General features: G+C 38.5%; 1 protein-coding gene across 1 annotated transcript in view; it reads left to right on the top strand.

Moving 5' to 3' along the window:
- The window catches only part of HIBADH (3-hydroxyisobutyrate dehydrogenase), a 110,346-nt gene extending 93,657 nt beyond the window's left edge, over positions 1-16,689 (top strand). Inside the window, exons 5-8 of the mRNA XM_044246283.1 lie at positions 1,705-1,838; positions 3,914-3,990; positions 11,205-11,361; positions 15,742-16,689. Of these exons, the coding sequence (XP_044102218.1) occupies positions 1,705-1,838; positions 3,914-3,990; positions 11,205-11,361; positions 15,742-15,900 (527 nt within the window). The 3' untranslated portion in view covers positions 15,901-16,689. The remainder of the gene's footprint in view (positions 1-1,704; positions 1,839-3,913; positions 3,991-11,204; positions 11,362-15,741) is intronic.
- Positions 16,690-17,396: the final 707 nt, after the last annotated feature.

The following is a 17,396-nucleotide window of genomic DNA, read 5'->3' as shown; positions in this document are numbered from 1 at the left end:
TACTTAATTCCTAGGTCAGAGCAATAGGATTAGGACTAAGGATGGTTATGTGGTTTGAATAAAAATGGGTATAGAAATTGAGCAAAAGAATTGGAAAATAGTAATGATGATCTACCATCTTAGTGAAGTAAATTAGAAACTAACAAAGTGACAGTCACTTAAACTTCAACATTATAGAATGTTCAAAGAACACAAACTGGCTAATTAAAAGCATTTGTTATAATTGGGTTTTGTACATAATCATTTCCAAAGTGTGTCTGAAAATATTGTGAAACGTAATTTAACCTTATGTGTGAGCATCTCAGGCTTTCATAACACATGGACACTCCCTTTTCCACAATTATTTGGCTAACATAATGCTGACCTCTTTTGCTTTTAATAATTAGTTAAAATAGCATGAACTGTAAAGTGGAAAAGGCTGCTTGGCAATAGCAAAATATTCACAATTTCAGTGAAATATGGATCTCTCCACTTGGGCTTTTTATATATAAACTATGTATTTCATTGAATAAATTAAATTAAAAAGTAGGCCATTACTTGCAGTTGTCTGTTCTAATGGCCAGGTTTGATACATGGCACAGACAATTACGATTTCTTTATTCCTAGCTGTACTATAAAATAAAGTGTAAAGGCAAAAATCATACTAATACAGCTCTCTCACATGCTTTCCTGGTTTTGATCAACAAAATCTAACTTGAAAATTATAAATTAAAATTTCTCTAATATTAAAAACAATAATAATACTCTTGGTTTTATTTAGAGTTAATAACAATTTAGATGAATGAAGCTTCCCCTCCTTTTTTTAGGATACGCCTAGGACAGGTTTTGTGTGCTAACCAATCATTTCAATCAATGAATATGCATCAGACCTTTGTTAAGAGCTGTGAAGGAGTAGCCAGACCAAAGCTCATTTCTTCTTCCTGCTCATAGCACTAGGAAGAATTGCCCAAAAGGCATATAGGAGGAAGGAAAAGAAAAATCATATAATATTGATTGGAAAATGCACATCAGAATAATCAGTCTAAATAAGCAACTGTTTTCTTTACCTTGAAAAGGACTCTTGCCATCTGAAATACCTCCTTGTCTTGGGGGAAAGAGCCAGGTCTTCCACTTTGTAGATATCATCTGCAAATGGTACATGGAGAGCAAGCAAATGGGCCAGAGACCCCCAAATCCAGACTTAGGCAGCAGACCCCTCTGGCTGTTCTTGCACTGGTCAGGGCACAAGTTACCTTTTCCATATACTTTCTGTTACTGAATAGATTTCTTAGAATAATAGGTGCATGTGAATTAATGCATATTTTAGTTTCCCATATTACTCATGCCATGAACTGAGAATAAGAGTTTGAATCTGTATGTTCCTTTTGGTTTAGGATTAAACTCCATGCTACTTAATTTTCAAAATATTCTAGAAGAGGGGCACCTGGCTGGCTCAGTCTATAAGCGTGACTCTTGGTCTTGGGGTCATAAGTTCAAGCCCCACGTTGGGTGTAGCACTTCCTTAAAAATACACACACACACACACACACACACACACACACATTCCAGGAGCGATTTAGATTATCTTTTACATGCCTGACATAAATACAGTTTGGAGGCAAGATATTTTTCTTTGTTTTGAGATTTTCTGTAATTTTATTATCTACTTAAACACTTGAAGAAATGTATCCTTTTGTTCTATCCCTTTACCCCCAAACCATTCAGGTGTGGGAGCTGCTCGGTCTGGGAACCTCACATTTATGGTGGGAGGAGTCGAAGATGAATTTGCTGCTGCCCAGGAGTTGCTGGGGTGCATGGGCTCCAATGTGGTGTATTGTGGAGCTGTTGGGACCGGGCAGGTAACATCTTTACATTAGTGACACTGACTTGATGATATAGAATTGGCTAATGTTTATTTCTCTTTCCTGACCACATTCTTATTTCTTAATCCTCTCAACTCTTTTCAATCTGTGGATTCCTTGCTGAGAGTTTTTGTTTTGTTTTGTTTTGTTTTTGAAAGAGAGAGAGAGAGAGTGCGCATGGGCTTGGGGTTGGGTACGGGCAGAGGGAGAAGAGGAGAGAGAGAATCCCAAGCCCATGCCCAGTGTGGAGTCCAACTCCAGGCCAGATCCCACAATCCCAAGACCCTGGCCTGAGCCAAAGTCAGGAGTCAGATACTTAACTGACTGAGCCACCCTGGTGCCCCTCTTTTTGCTCAGATTTTCTTAAATTAATTTGGAATAAATTAGTTTTCCATCATTCCTGTTGGACTTAAGCAGACATCAGCCAATTAACTATTTAAAAAGATGTTGAAAGTTCCATCATTCAGATTCTAATGTATCATCCTAGTGACCACTGAAATCATTCTTAAAACTGCTTCCATTGGAAGTGCTCGTGGAATCTGAGTCGCTGTTATCCTGCAACTAATTACTTTCTAAGCTCTGTCTGTAATACAGTCAGGAAGAAATAACCTACACACTTTAATGTTTTTCTTGAAAAGCAAATAATTTTCCTTTAGAAATATATCAATTCTCTAATCAGATAGAGACGAATGACAACACTGAACTCTGAAATCAAACTAGCTGTCCCCCTCTCACCAAAACACATGCTCTCACTAGATCTCCCCTCATCTTAATCCTTGGTTCTGGTCACTGGCACCCTCCTTATCTTACTCAAGACTTTGGTATTATTTCAGATAGACCTGTTGTCGCCATTCTCTTGTCCAGTTGCCAAGTTCTGCTGATTTTTGCTTCAGTGTCTCTCGTTGTTGACAGTCTTCTCTATTCCTCACATTAACTGGTCCAGTTTCTCATGAGCTCTGTGTACTGCTCAGAAACCGTGGATGCCGGGTTTACTCTCTGCCCAACACTGTAACCGAGACCAACTCCATTAAGATGTTTGTATACACAGACATCCCCATTCTGAAACTTGGAATAGATGCCTATTTTCTGTCAGGTCAAATTTTAACTCTGCACCCTAGCTTTCATGGCTCTTACCCCAGTCTTAACTATTAAATTTCTCACCATTCCTTAAAACATATGTACATGAGTCACTTTTCTTACTGCTCTCAGGAACATCCCATGCTCTGATACATTTAATCCCTCTTACACATTTGTCTTTTTCTTTGCTCTCCTCCTTTCTCTCTCTTGCCTATTTAAATTCCTGCCTGGCCTTCTAAGAGATGGGTTTCAGCTCCATTTTCTCTCTGCTTCTGCCCTCAGTGATCTTGGAGTTTCTACTGTCTCTGTCTTATAGCCATATAATTTTCCACTAAGTTGTTTTTGTTCGTGTGTTTGTTGCCTTTATCTTTATTGTGTTAACTCCGTTGCCCCAATTAGAATGTAAGCCCCATTCCATAAAGAGCACTTGTGCTTGGGATTTTGTGTATAACATGATGGCTAGAGCTAACACTGCTGTATGATGTATATAAAAGTTGTTAAGAGTAAATCCTAAGAGTTCTCACCACAAGGAAAACAATATATATGTACATGTATTTTTTTGTATCTGTATGAGATGATGGATGTTAACTAAATTTATGGTAACCATTGCATGATGTGTGTCAGTCAGATCATTATGCTGGACAACCTAAAGTTATACAGTACTATATGTCAACTCTATCTCAATGAAACTGGTAAAAAAAAAAAGCAGTCATGCCACATAGATCCGTCGATCAGTATGCCTTATAGTCAGAGCCCACAGGAGGTGCTTGGTCACCACAGTGGGGTTCTGACCCAGTGGAAGGGTCTGCTCCCAGATGACCTGGTAAGCTCAGAAGGAAGCATGTGGCACCACGTTCCTTTGCCCATTTGAGAGGATCAACAGTTAAATGCTCCGACTTTTAGAAAGAAACCTGGAGAGTTGGGTAAAGAACAACTTCCTGTGAGCTATGACTTGAAAGTAAAAGGTACTTAATATGTACTCCATTTATTTTCAGGCTGCAAAGATCTGCAACAACATGCTGTTAGCTATTAGTATGATTGGAACTGCTGAAGCTATGAATCTTGGAATCAGGTTTGTTGACTTTATATTTTCATGTACTAACAATTTTTATGAGCTTCCCTATTTGATTTTCTGATGTTGAAAAAAAAGTTCATGAGAGATAAATGAGTTGATCCAGGAACATTATGAAAGTACTTCATTATTGAACTTTAATAGACTTTGCTTATTTGACGACCAATAGGACCCTGGAGAGCATGAATACTCTGCCATAGCCATAAAATGTATTGTGCTGTATGTTCGAAGTTACATTATCCCTTTTATATGGGAGCTCCTTTTCTGCTGTTGTATTGAAATACAAGAAACACTTTTACTATAAAATTTAAGCGTACTTTGGCAGCGTAGGACAAATTTGTATAAAACAGCATTTTAATGTATAGTCAATTCAAGTGTTATCCTACCACATGACTGGCTTTATGTATCTGCTTTAAATATAATCTTCAAAATCTACATTAAAAGGGCCCTCGGCTTTTTAGTCTTGGGACAGACTGGATGGCAGTCATAGAGCTACAGCTCATGTGCATAATTCTTTCATTTTAACTTGCTTGTGGTTTTGTTACTTTACCTTAAGGACCTTTCTTTCCGTTAAAATAAATGGGCATTTATACTTTGCTTAAAGTGATTCAGGAATTTTGTTCTCCTGTGATGATCATCATCCTTTAGAATGCTTAAGGTTAATGTCTTAATTTTAGCCTTTAATCTTTTGGGTTAGGAATGTTACATATGATTAATCACCTAATTAATTTTTGGAATGTTTTGTATTTCATGAAAATAAATTTACGTTTCTTACTTTAGAAAATGCTTAATTAGGCAGATGCTTTATTCAGGTGTTTTCTTCACACTTCCCCCGGCTGCTTACCAGATATATCACAAATCAGAATAGTGTTTCATATCACAGCTTTTGATAAAAGCAATAAAAAGAGCCAAAGTGCTTGAGATATTTTTTAAAACACAGTAATGGATTCACATTTCCTCTTAATTACCATATCAAGATGCCGTTGTTTATTGAATTGCCCTTGTCTCAGATGTTAAACTATCTTGACCTATTAAGTTGTCATGTTGTAATTGAGATAAAAGAGGAATTTGCTTTGCATCAGTGCTAATTGGTTTATCAATATCCTGTACCATTTACATTTTAAAATTGAATGTCTGTAAGATGGTAAGGCATATCTGTACAAAGCCATAATAAAACTGGTAGTATACAGGGAACTGTTCAGAGTGAACTGTTCAGAGTGGTGTGTATTATAGCCAGTTTTAGGCTATGGGTCACTTCCTCATAAATGAAAAACTTGTTACCAGTAACTTGTTTTCATGTCTATCCTCTAGACTAATTTCATGAAAGAGGAATATGTAAACTTCTGGAACCAAAACTGCATACAAAATTAATTGGTGTTGACAATAGGATTAGAGCGTTAAGATGCATATGCATTTTCAGAATTTTATCTTCATTCTTCTGGGTATAAATGAATAATAAAAAAGCAAAAGCATAGATCACCTAGGCTATGCTCTACTGAAATTTCCCTCTTTATCTTTGCCAGTTTGTTTTATATCCTGCTTCTTACTCTGAGCATCACTGGATCATGTATTCCTGAGGCACAGTGATACATCCTCTGGTCTTCCTCAGATAATGTTCCTAGCAAAATTCTTATTAGATGGTCACTTGCTATTCTAAAATGAAATTTTTGTATGGTTAGTGCTTATAGAAGTCTAACTCCAAACACCAGGTAATAAAGAATAGTATGAAAGTCACTTGAATCAAATGAATTGAATAAATGTGTACAATGAAATATATACATTGGCTACTACAGTGAATTGTGATTACAAAGAGAAAATGAAAAGTGATAAAATTCCAAATAGAAATGTTAAGAGCAAAAGCGACAATAGATTTTCCTTTATAATTGACCTTAATACACTGTGATAAAAACAGTGTTTAGAAAGATGAACCTTTTAATGTTTAATTTTTTTGGAAACTGTACATATATTAATTATGTATATATCTATATTTAAATATCTTTCTATATACAACATATATATTTATATAAATTTGTACCAGTATATATTTATATATTTACATATACTACATATAAAGAACGGACACAAATTAGGAACTCCCTAGTTTTACTTAACTGTTATAATAATTTGTAAGTTTCTGGTGCTTCCGGTTATACTAATGGGTTGCTTATTTTCATAACATTAGGATTTTATCAGTTTGTCTTACAAAGACTTTCAGTGGGTTGAAAGTCCTAAAAATGATGGCTTCTGCTATTGTCTTTGCTCGGTGGTTTACAGACGTGGTTTAAAATGACAGGATTGTTCTCTAATAGAGTATAGAGAGTGGCCACGATTTATTGAGCTTTGCAAGGTGAAAGAGAAAATTGGCATCAGCAAACATAAATTCCCAAGTAGTAAATTCCCACAAAGTAGTATAGCATCAAAGTGGCTCAGCCACATTTATATTCTGTTCACTCTGAAGTGAAATTTTTTTAGAACATTAATGTCAACATTTACAAATTGAGTCACCTAATCCTATGAAGTGATCATTTCTGATTAACTTCATCCTCATAAGTCAGCATTTTTCCTAGAATGCTGTTTCCCATTTTTTTTAAAAAAACTGGAAGAATAAAATCTTATAGTTTAAAACTCTTATTGACCCTATGATCTTTTACAGTGATTCTTTATGGATGTTAGTGAAATTTTTAAAATGCTATAAAAAAAAAAGTGAAGTATAGGGGCACCTGGGTGGCTCAGTGGGTTAGGCCGCTGCCTTCGGCTCGGGTCGTGGTCTTGGGGTCCTGGGATCGAGTCCCGCATCGGGCTCTCTGCTCGGCGGGGAGCCTGCTTCCCTCTCTCTCTCTCTGCCTGCCTTTCCATCTACTTGTGATTTCTCTCTGTCAGGTAAATAAATAAAATCTTAAAAAAAAAAAGTGAAGTATAAAAAATATGGGTATACAACATATTTTGAGAATCTTTTTTATTGGACCTTTCTACCTTCCGGTTGGGTTCTAGTTGGAACTTAGAACGTTAGTTTTCTGACACCAAAGGTGACCTGCTTGCATTAGAGAAGTTTTGTTCCTGTGCATCAGGAAGGAAGAATTGTGATAATGGAGGGTTTGTTAACTGTGTTTTTATGTTTGCTCCACTGGAACTGACTTTCTGTTTTTCTCTTTATTCGATATTAGTGGTATAGCAGGCCATTTGCATTACTAACCAGGGCCCAGGCCCCTCTAGCAACAACCACATTGTCTTCTTCCCACGTTAAAGGAAACTTAAAACAGTTGAACTTCTGGAAGGCTGTTCAAGATGAGAACTTTCCCGCAAGCATAATTTTAGTTTCTTGACTACTGCCCTTTGGATGCTGTTAGGTTTTCATTTAGGTGATGATGACCTGAAGCCTCTTAGTAGTATACCTAATACATACGCAGTAGATACCAAGTGGCAAAAGGTTTATAATAAAAGTTTGACCGAGTTTCTTAATAAACTGACAAAACACCATCGTATTGGCTTATTGGCTTTTAAGTTCACTACCTGTATAATGCCGTGAGACTCGGGATGGTAGGATTTTGGGTGTCTGTCCATACCTGCATCCCAGCTCTGCTACAGACTTAAGCTTTCTCATCTATAAAATGACAAAAATAATAGTACCTAGCTACAGGGTTGTTGCTAAGATTAAATGAGTTGATCCATGTAAATCTTTGAAAGCAGTTCCTGGCGCATTATCATGCTCTATGTGATAGATATCGATGTGATTGTTGGCGGTGCTGGTAGTTATTGTTTGAATTGAGTTTTACTTTTAAAGTAGTTTCTTCATAGCACTTTTCACCAGCTGGTGTGTCTATTTATGTGTTTATTTATTGCCTGTCTCCCCAACTAGAATGCGTGCTCCCTGAAAGGGGTTGGTTTTATCTGCTCATTGCTGCATCTTAAGGACATACCTAGCACATAGTACGTCCTTAGTGAAGGTTTGTCACATGGATGAAAAGGGAAGAGACAGAGAAGGGAGGCACTTCCCTTGCCTCAGGTGAACGTGACCTGTGTGTATGTGTCTCAATGGGCTCATTCCTGGAAGGCAGACACAGCCTCTTCTTAGCTTCTTTACTCTGTCTCCTTGGCTCCAAGCACAGTGCCTGCACATAGATCCTGTAAACAATGATGAGTAAGTGAATGATTGATTAAAACTGACATAGTCTTAAGTATTTCATTTCCAGATCTGTTTCTGTGATACAAACATCTCAGTTTAGTGACATAATTTGTTTTGTTCTTCCATAAAACCAGACACCATAGATACTTCTAGAGAATAAAAGGTCAACAAACTTTTTTGGTCCTTTTTAAAAGCCTCGGTTATGTGAAGGCAAACATTTGGATTCTCTTTAAAAATATTTTTTTTTACAGTGTATGCATCATTTTTACTTCTCTCAAAAGTTCATTTAGAATTCTTGTGATTTAAAGGTGAGTAGATTTGACACAGTGACGTTTGTTTGAGTTGCATTATATATGCGGTCAGAGCAATGAATTCATTCTCTGTTTATATCAGAGAACATTCCAGCAATTGTAAAGCCACATGCATGCACGCGCACACTCTCGAACCACATCCAGTGGCAAGTTATTATGGGGACTGACAGACTGTCATCCTTTTGATGGCTTGAGCTGTATATCTCCTGAACAGCAATGGGGCTCTTATGCAGAAAGTATCATATGTTCCCAGCCAATTTACAGGGAAACAGCAATAACATTTTATCATGGTTGAGAGCCCAGTAGCTGCTTCCTATTAAACTTGCCCTTTCAGATACCTGTCTTGGATTAATTTGTTGATTTCAAATGGAAACTCAGTCTTCTCCAGTGAAGCATGACGTTCTAGGATAGACTCTCTGAATGACAATTACTGTGTATTCTAGCTGGTTTCAGACCATTACAAGCCTTAGGCACAGTGGAAGACAGAGGACTTCAGTAACTGATTTTAATATTATGTCTAATTTTAACTGTCAGTTATATATGTGCCAGTGAAAGAATCCTCAGAAAGATGAAATGCAAAACACTTCTAACTTGCTCTTTTTAATGATACATTTTGCTGTAGGGTGGTGAGTCGGGGGAGGAAAAGAGAGGGAGCAGCCGGCTCCTAAAGGGGAGTCAGCACAGTGGGGATGCATCAGATTTGAAAGTGAGCACATAACAACTGCCACCTGGCTTTTTTTGTGTGCCCCTCGGGATGCTTCTAAATAGTACTATGTTCACCAAACAGGGTTCCATAAATCAGTGCCGGTATTTTTCCTTGAACACTCAAGAAAAATGAAATGTAGGATTTTACAAAGGATAATAAGCTTTGCTCACCATTTTGGTGAGTACTAGAGACAGAGCATGAACTGCTGTAGCGGGAAATACTGTTGTGAGCTACTGTTGAGTAAAACCAGGGAGATTACAAAGAGAGGAGCATCTCTGCTGCTTTAAATATGATGAGCCATTTTGAAAGAAAACCTAAATTCCAAAGCGCCTAAATGATATTTCAAGTGAAAGGGAAGAACCATGTTTTGGGGTCTTAAAAATGTTCCCCACTCATGAAACACAGTAGACATCAACATTCTGAACAGTGGTACTTAAAGAATATCTTTGCAGTTAGAGCAGATGAACTCGTTGTTAATATACATGGGATTTTTTTTAATTAATAATTTTCACATTATTCCGTATGCACATCAGCTTTATCTTTTCCCAAGTTATCTGCTAGAACAGCATACTGATGGCCTCATTTTATTTAAAAGGGGAAAGAAAGCAGCAATAGCAAACTACACCAGTAACAAACTTGGATTTTTATAAAAGAATGAATGAACTATTGGGTTTCTTTCTGGCAGTCCACCATTGAATGGAATGTATGGCAGCCAATTTAGAGTGAATCTTCTCTGTTATAATCCTTAAGAAAACCCACTGTAATAATATGGCCCAGCATATGGATTCACATATGTGGCGTGCCATGTATATTCCTTGGACCATGGCTACTTCTCGAAAGCCTGATCATGTAACAGTTGTATTATGTGGTAAATCCATACATATCCTGACTATGAGCCCTAGCCCTCCGCTCTAGCATTGGAAGAATGTTGTACTGGTTATGATACTCACACTGGGAAATAAAGACATAGGTTTCAAACACAGGAAGTAAACAAGAACTTGGGCATGCCAAAATGCTCAATCTGTTTTACATTTTTGTGTGTCTCTTTCCAGCCTTTTTGTTTTGTTTCGTTTTGTTTTAAATTCTGGAAGAGATTGGGCCTAAGAAAAAGCAGAAAGCTTTTATGACAATTATCTTATAATGGCTCTTTGTATGAAAGAAACTAATACATTGCTAGGTAGAAAGTTTTATTTGAAATTTGATTCAGTGATACTTAGTCAAACTCTGCTTCCCAAGCTGCATTAAGATACTCAGAATCAAAGTATTACAGCATTTTGATGCTCTTTTTTTCTGGGTCCACATTGAACAGCCGTTGATGCCATCAGCTCAGTGATAGAACAAATGATGTTTCCGCTTGGGCAAGCTTTGTTTTATCAGGATCAGTAACCTTATCAGCAGTTGACCCAGAACTATAATGCATGTCTCTGAATAGATAGCATATGTCACAGCTCTGTGCAGACTTGCTTCATAAGCAGGATCATCTAATGAAGATTTAATAAATAAGGAAAAGTTTGCGGCAAGAAATGTCTTCTTTTATAAGGATAACTTAAGCTCATCTTACGGCACATGGCTCATCTCTTGCATCCATTCTCATAAAAGCTAAAAGAATAAACATGCATATAAATGCATCCACAAGGACTCCCATGATGCACAGTTTATCTGTCATTATTTCTTTCTGAAATATATCATTTGTGAGTGAAGAATGTAGAATTTAGATGATCACATTGGTTTAAGGTTCTTGTGTGATACATAAATGCAATAGTATCCAAAAGACTAGAAAACCCATGTGTGTGATAAACCAACATCACTTCGGCAATTGTGGGATGTTTCTCCAAAGTAGGATAGTGTGGAGGGTTTTCTCTCAGGGCAGAACTTCCTGGCTCTGAAATATTAAATCACTGGCTTTTAATGCCCTATAATTTAAGATTCGGTTCTTTGCTCTCATCAATCTGCTTTGATTTTTGAAAACATACAATAAATGGAGAAAGAAGATGGAACATCCTCATACATAAGTAAGTCACGCTTGACTTGTACATTTTGACATCTAACACTTCTTTTCTTTGACCTTTGACAGGTTAGGGCTTGACCCAAAACTATTGGCTAAAATCCTAAATATGAGCTCAGGACGGTGTTGGTCAAGTGACACTTACAATCCTGTGCCGGGAGTGATGGATGGAGTTCCGTCGGCTAATAACTATCAGGGTGGATTCGGAGCAACACTCATGGCTAAGGTATGGTAAATGCAGAGATGACTCAAGGGAGAGGGAAGAAGTGCTCAGTGGTCTAATCCCTCACCCTCTTTTAACAAAGCATATGTGTATTCTAGAAGGCAAAATTACTAAAATAGTGATTCACTCACTCACTGGAAATGATTAAAAACTTTGATTAAAAGCTTTGATTAAAAACCCTTATCATGTTCATTTCAGATGAGAAGAATAGGCTGGGAGTTTGATTTTGTGTGTTTTGGGGTTTGTTTGTAATATGAGTTGGTAAAATTTCATTCTTCATCAGAAATTTCCATTAATTTACCAAGTCCTTAGAATGGGAGGGCTAAGAATTTTCTAATACATTGACATTGGGTATACCCATCACAAAAGAGAGATCTTTCTTGTGATACTAGATTTCTAAATCCATCTTCCTGCTTTAAGAACATGTGTGTATTTATGTGAAAAGTCATTTGAAAAAACAAATTGTTGACCTCATATCTGTGATCTCAACTTTAGAAAATAGTTTGTTGGGGAATAGCCTTCCAGGTTTCTACATAGAGCTATTCCTTACCCCACCCTGCCCCCATAATTGACTCTCTGCCCCGACCCTTTACAAAACTATTAAAGCCCATACCTGGACACCATATTCAGCTTACATTCCTTTATTTCCATGGCCTTCTGTCCATTCTGTTCCTTAGTATGCCTTGAATTCATGCAGTCCCCTCCTCTGCCACTACGAGTGCCTTGGCTGAGCTTCCTTTAGATTATACCACATCAGCCCTTTACTGGTCTCCTTGCCTTTCAGAGTCCTCTCTGGTTCATTTTCTACATCACGGGAAAGAGAGGGCCCCTGAGATCTAAAACTCCGAGTGTGCCTTTTCTCCCACCATGTTTCTCTCATGGTTTCCAATCACTTGTAGATGAAAATCCACAGCAAGCTGATGATTTAGTCTTTGCTTGTCCTACCTGCTCGTTTCTGCCATTGCAGCCCCTCTCTTCGCTTTGGCCATACTGAACTCATTTCTCTTTGGCTCTCACTTGCAAACCCCCAGCCTGGCTGCTCCCCTCTGCCTACACCTCGTTTGTCTTGCGCCCTCCATCCCAGCCTCTGGCACAGTTCCTGGAGTATGGTCAGTATGCTTTAAATATTAATGGGATAAAGCAGTGTTTGAACTATTTCTTATTTTGCAGTTTGATTTCCCCTCATGTTTCATTTAAGAAAACACTGATTTTTATGCCAGTCTGCGTCCATAGCCTCCACACAGGCTTTTGTACTTGTGCAGTGTGGCTGTTGTTAGAAACAGGAAGTAGCTCCTTAAGTGTATTGTTTTCACTGAAGCTGCGGGTGATTTATTAGGGCACGTGGAAGGATGGAAGAATCGCATTTATGCTCAGTTTCCATTCTATCTCCATATGAAATGGATTGTGAGGCACTCGCTTAGCTTATTCGGTTCCTGCAATACCGCTAATGGTCAGAGCAGAGGAAGCAGCTAACCAGGAGAGTAGTAAGAAGTAGGAGGCTTCTCGTCAAAAGGGTCAGGTGGATTTGTCTGGCCTCAGGTCCCCTGCAGTGCTGACTTTGTCTGGGAACTCCGCCCTTGCTGTCCCCCCCTGTGTGGTACATCTGTGCTTTTGCCATTTGCTGTGGGGACCCTCCCCAGGAAGAAGCTGCCACGGTTAAGGTCTTTTCTTTAAAACGATGTTCTTGATCATAAACGGTAGCACTTTCCACTAACAGCGTGAGACAGCGCGGGAGTGAAACATACGGAAATTACTGTTCTCCTTTGCTCTCATTTCCTCTATGAAATGCAGTCAATTTCCCTTATAAAGAGGAAGACTTAATAATTTTGCTTGGAATGCGAGGACTTAGAAAGGAACTTAAAAGGAACTTTAAAAAAAAATCTGTCATCACTTTGGGTTGCTATTAACAAAAACGCACCATAGCTAATTAAACTCATATAGAGAAACTGATGGAGATTAAAGAAATCCCCGTTGATGCCCCATTGATTAAAGCAGTCCTTCCTGCTTGAGCAGATCAAGTCTTGACTTCCTAAGAGATGTTTTGCTCAACTGCTATTAAACGCATTGTTCTAGGGGATATGATGTTAGTGTGTTGTTGAAGTAGAGGCTTATACATTTATTTCTAGGTCTTAACATCATAAAATTCTAACATGCTATGTGTATATAATCAGAACATAGTCAATATGAAAGTAGATTAATCTTTTGCACTCTCCAGCCTAGATGTCTGTGATGGCCACTGCAGAACAACGTGTGGAAAAGCATGATGACTCTTGGTCCTCCCCCAAGGGAGGACCGTTTCCTGGTAACATAACAACTTGGTCCTCCATTAACTTGTTGAAACCTTATTACAGTTATTTTGTATTTTTTCCTGAACTAGCCACTTAGCTTTGGATTCATAAATATTTTATTTGATTAGTGAAGTGGAAAATCTGTTTATTTTAAATTACATATTATAAGCTTCAAAGGACACCTTCTTTATGCTGTTTGCATTTTAAGATGGACAGGCCTCTCACACTTTGAGACACTAACCATTTTTCTCTTTTCAGAATGTGCACCCTTTAAGGCAGCAGGCGCCAAAGCTATCACACTGTCCATGTCTGTGGTTTTGTTAGGTTTTATCTGGGGTATGCACTTGCCATTTGAAAAACTCTCGACTTGTCTTCTCAGTAGTGTTGTGTCCCCTTCGGTATGTCATGTTTAACTCCAAGTTCTTCTGTTCCAGTTAACTAGGGTAAAACTTGAATGCAGTCTATGTAGATTTTCTCTCCCTCTTTTGAAAATAACACATCTTGCAGATACGCTGCCAAACGACAGCAACAAGAGAGGTTTGGCTGGGCGTAAGCAGTATGGTGCCTGTATGTTTGTTCACTGTGTGGGTAATGACTAAACTCCCTTTTTAGTTTTAGGAAGCTATAGAAGAATTTAAGGGTAAGCAGTTTTTTCAAATCTCTTGTCTACCTGTGAAAATTACACAGATAAGCACAAAGTCATGTTTGCACGTATACCATCATACAAATTCAAGAGACTTATTTTTTCCTTTGAATAATTGTTTTCCTTTGAGTGGGTAGTATTGATAACTGCTCTGTTATCAAGGACGTTCCTCAGAGTAGAAGCGTTTCTCATCTTGCTTCTTGTTTTCCCCTTTCATTTTTTGCTGACTTTTCCACTGGGGGGAGAAGTTAGGATGGTAATGATAAGAAGATCATCTAATTGGTTTTGCCACCAGTTTGTAGCTGTTATAAAATCATAAATAAAATGAAATTTGGGGGATATTATTTCAATTATCCTAGCCTTCATTGTCTCCCAGCAACCCCATGTATTTCAGGTTTGGACAAAATTCCAATTTTTATGGTAGTGGATATTCATTAGCTACAGTTTAACTATCAAAGATGTATAATGTTAACTTTTGCCTATTTTTAAGCAGCCGTAAGTTTTCTGAAATCCTCAGAATGAAGCATTCGCTCTCTTAGATGTTGAAGGTTGTTTGTCATGAAGGCAGATTTCCCATTGCACTTAATGTCCCAACTCCTTATCACACATATGAAAGCTGCCATGTTTTACTTGTGTCCATCCTGGACTCAGTTCCCTCTCCAGCCCCCTGGCTCACATGCAGCCTCATTGGCCTGCTTGCTATTTCTTGAATATCCAAGCCATGTCCCCCAACAACTTGATGTTCCATCTACCTGAACTCTCTTCCCCTTACTCTCCAAAGAACTCACTACTCCCTGACATTCAGATTGTAGGTCAGGGGTCTTCACCTCAGAGACGGCGTCCCTAAATATATCCTTTACCAGGACTCCCTTCCTTCCACCCGGCCCTTGCTGTTCGCCACTTCCCAAGCCCTTGCCTTGCTTTATTTTTCTTTATGGTGCTTGTCCTTGTCTGGAGTTCTAGAATTTGTTCTGTTGTCCATCTTCCCCAAGCTTCATGAGAACAGTGACTGGGTCTTATCATGCTTGTATCACCAGCCCTTGGAACAGTGCCCAACCCAAAGCAACTGCTAAAATGTGTTGAATAAGAGATTGAACAGGTATTCAGTCATAATGCGGTTTGTCTTAGGCTTCCAGGCTTCTGCAGATTTGAAAAAACATTTCCCATGTACTCTCATCTGTATAGTAACCCCTGTCCAAAGTCAAAACAAAACAGGTCTGGGCGGAGGAGTGGAGAGGATGCTCAGAAATTAAGGTTTCTGTCCGGAGCAGTTTTACAGCTCTATGAAAGTACTTACAAAAATACATATAACTTACCACAGTATTCGTAAGTATCTCATTTTTTCAGACCTCATTTCTCCTTCGTGGAAACCAAAGCATTAGGAGCCACAGTTCCAAAATGAGCTCTGACTGCCAGTCTCAATGTGTTCCCTCCTGCCCTTGTTTGATTTAGGATCTGGGGTTGGCACAAGACTCTGCCACCAGCACAAAGAGCCCAATCCTTCTGGGCAGCCAAGCCCATCAGATCTACAGGATGATGTGTGCGAAGGGTTACTCAAAGAAAGACTTCTCGGCCGTCTTCCAGTTTCTACGAGAGGAGGAGAGCTTCTGAGTTTGCCCTTGGCCGTGGACACTGTTGAACACCAAACTATCTTGGAGCCTCCTTTTAGCTCACTCCATAAGTAAATGGGTCTAATCAAAGGTCACCTGTCTGCTTTTGATTGTCTAGGTCCCAGTAAACTGTAGGATTTTTTCACCCATTTTTAACTGCTAATTCTTTTTATCTGTTTAGCAAATGTGTTATTGGAATTTATTTTCCTGCAAGCCACTGATGGTCTCTGCTAACCAGCTGATTAACCTTTTTCAAAAATTTGATCCCTGAGCATCTTCAACTACATCATTGCATACTTCAATCAGGGTGTTATTTACTCCACTTCACAAATAAAACCAAACATGTTTTCGCCAGGATGAAACTGATCTGAAAGAAAAGAAAAGAAATTGATATGGGGAAAGGAGGGAGAAAAGGGGGACGTATAGTGAGTGACTACCTGTGTCCCTTGGGAAGTTTGTCCTGTTACCCAAGTGGTGGTATTCGTGCAGTATTGGGGTCACCAATTTTCCAGGGAGTTGATAAAGCTAGAGAACTCCTTGCTGCATGTTTTAGAATTTGGACTCTGTTACATTACCTTAGTGTGTCCTTGTTACAACTCCCAATACTCAGCAAACTTGTTTTTTATATTTTTGCTTCCTTATACATTCTTACTACCTATTTTTTGACTTCAAAAGAATGACATCTTTAGAATTGTTTCAGAGCCAATGATATATGCTTTAGATAATTATTACATTATTCTAAATATAACTGTATTATTTTGAACTCAAATAAATTTCTATGCAGATAATACTTTCTTGGAGTTTTTGTGTCTTTCCAGCCATTTGGTGAACAACTAAATGATCTGACAAACTCAAACTGGTGTTACAGACTGATGGGGAAAGGGTGGGAAGAAAAGGAAGGGAGGGAAGTCAAAAGGAACAGAGTTTCATTTGGGCGGTGGAGGTCAGCATCCTGCTGGGCTCTGTTTGAATCCTTAATGGGCATTCATTTGAATATTTTCTAGATTGTGGGTGCATGGGAACTCAGCCTGCATTAAATGGAATATCCCCCAGTGTTGAGTACAGTTGCCACTTTCCCTACCACAGCCCCTAGGAGTATTCTTGTTGATAGACCTAGACACCAAATTTGGCAGAAGTACTACTCTTGTCATCATTTTGCTGGTCATAAAAAATTCCAGGCACTGTTACAAGTGCTGGGGCTATGGCGATGAACAGAACAAAGTCTTGCCCTTGTAGACCATAAATTCTGGTGTCTCGTGTGTGTGTGAGGGGAGGTGACAGACAAGAAATAAATGTTTCATGCATATGTCAGATAATAATAAGGCAAGAAGGCAGGATAAGGGGGGAGGATGGGAAGTGCCCATCCATTCTGTTAGGGTGCTTAAGGTGGCATTTGAACGGAGATGTGACAAGGAAGTGAGGAGACAAGCCATGCAGGTATCCGAGGAAAGAATATTCTAGGAACAAGTAACAATGTACAGAGGCACAAAGGTAGGA

The sequence above is a fragment of the Neovison vison genome, chromosome 4, assembly GCF_020171115.1.
Source record: "Neovison vison isolate M4711 chromosome 4, ASM_NN_V1, whole genome shotgun sequence".
In the NCBI taxonomy this organism is placed as follows: Eukaryota; Metazoa; Chordata; class Mammalia; order Carnivora; family Mustelidae; genus Neogale; species Neogale vison.
This window is presented reverse-complemented; position numbering and strand designations above follow the sequence as displayed.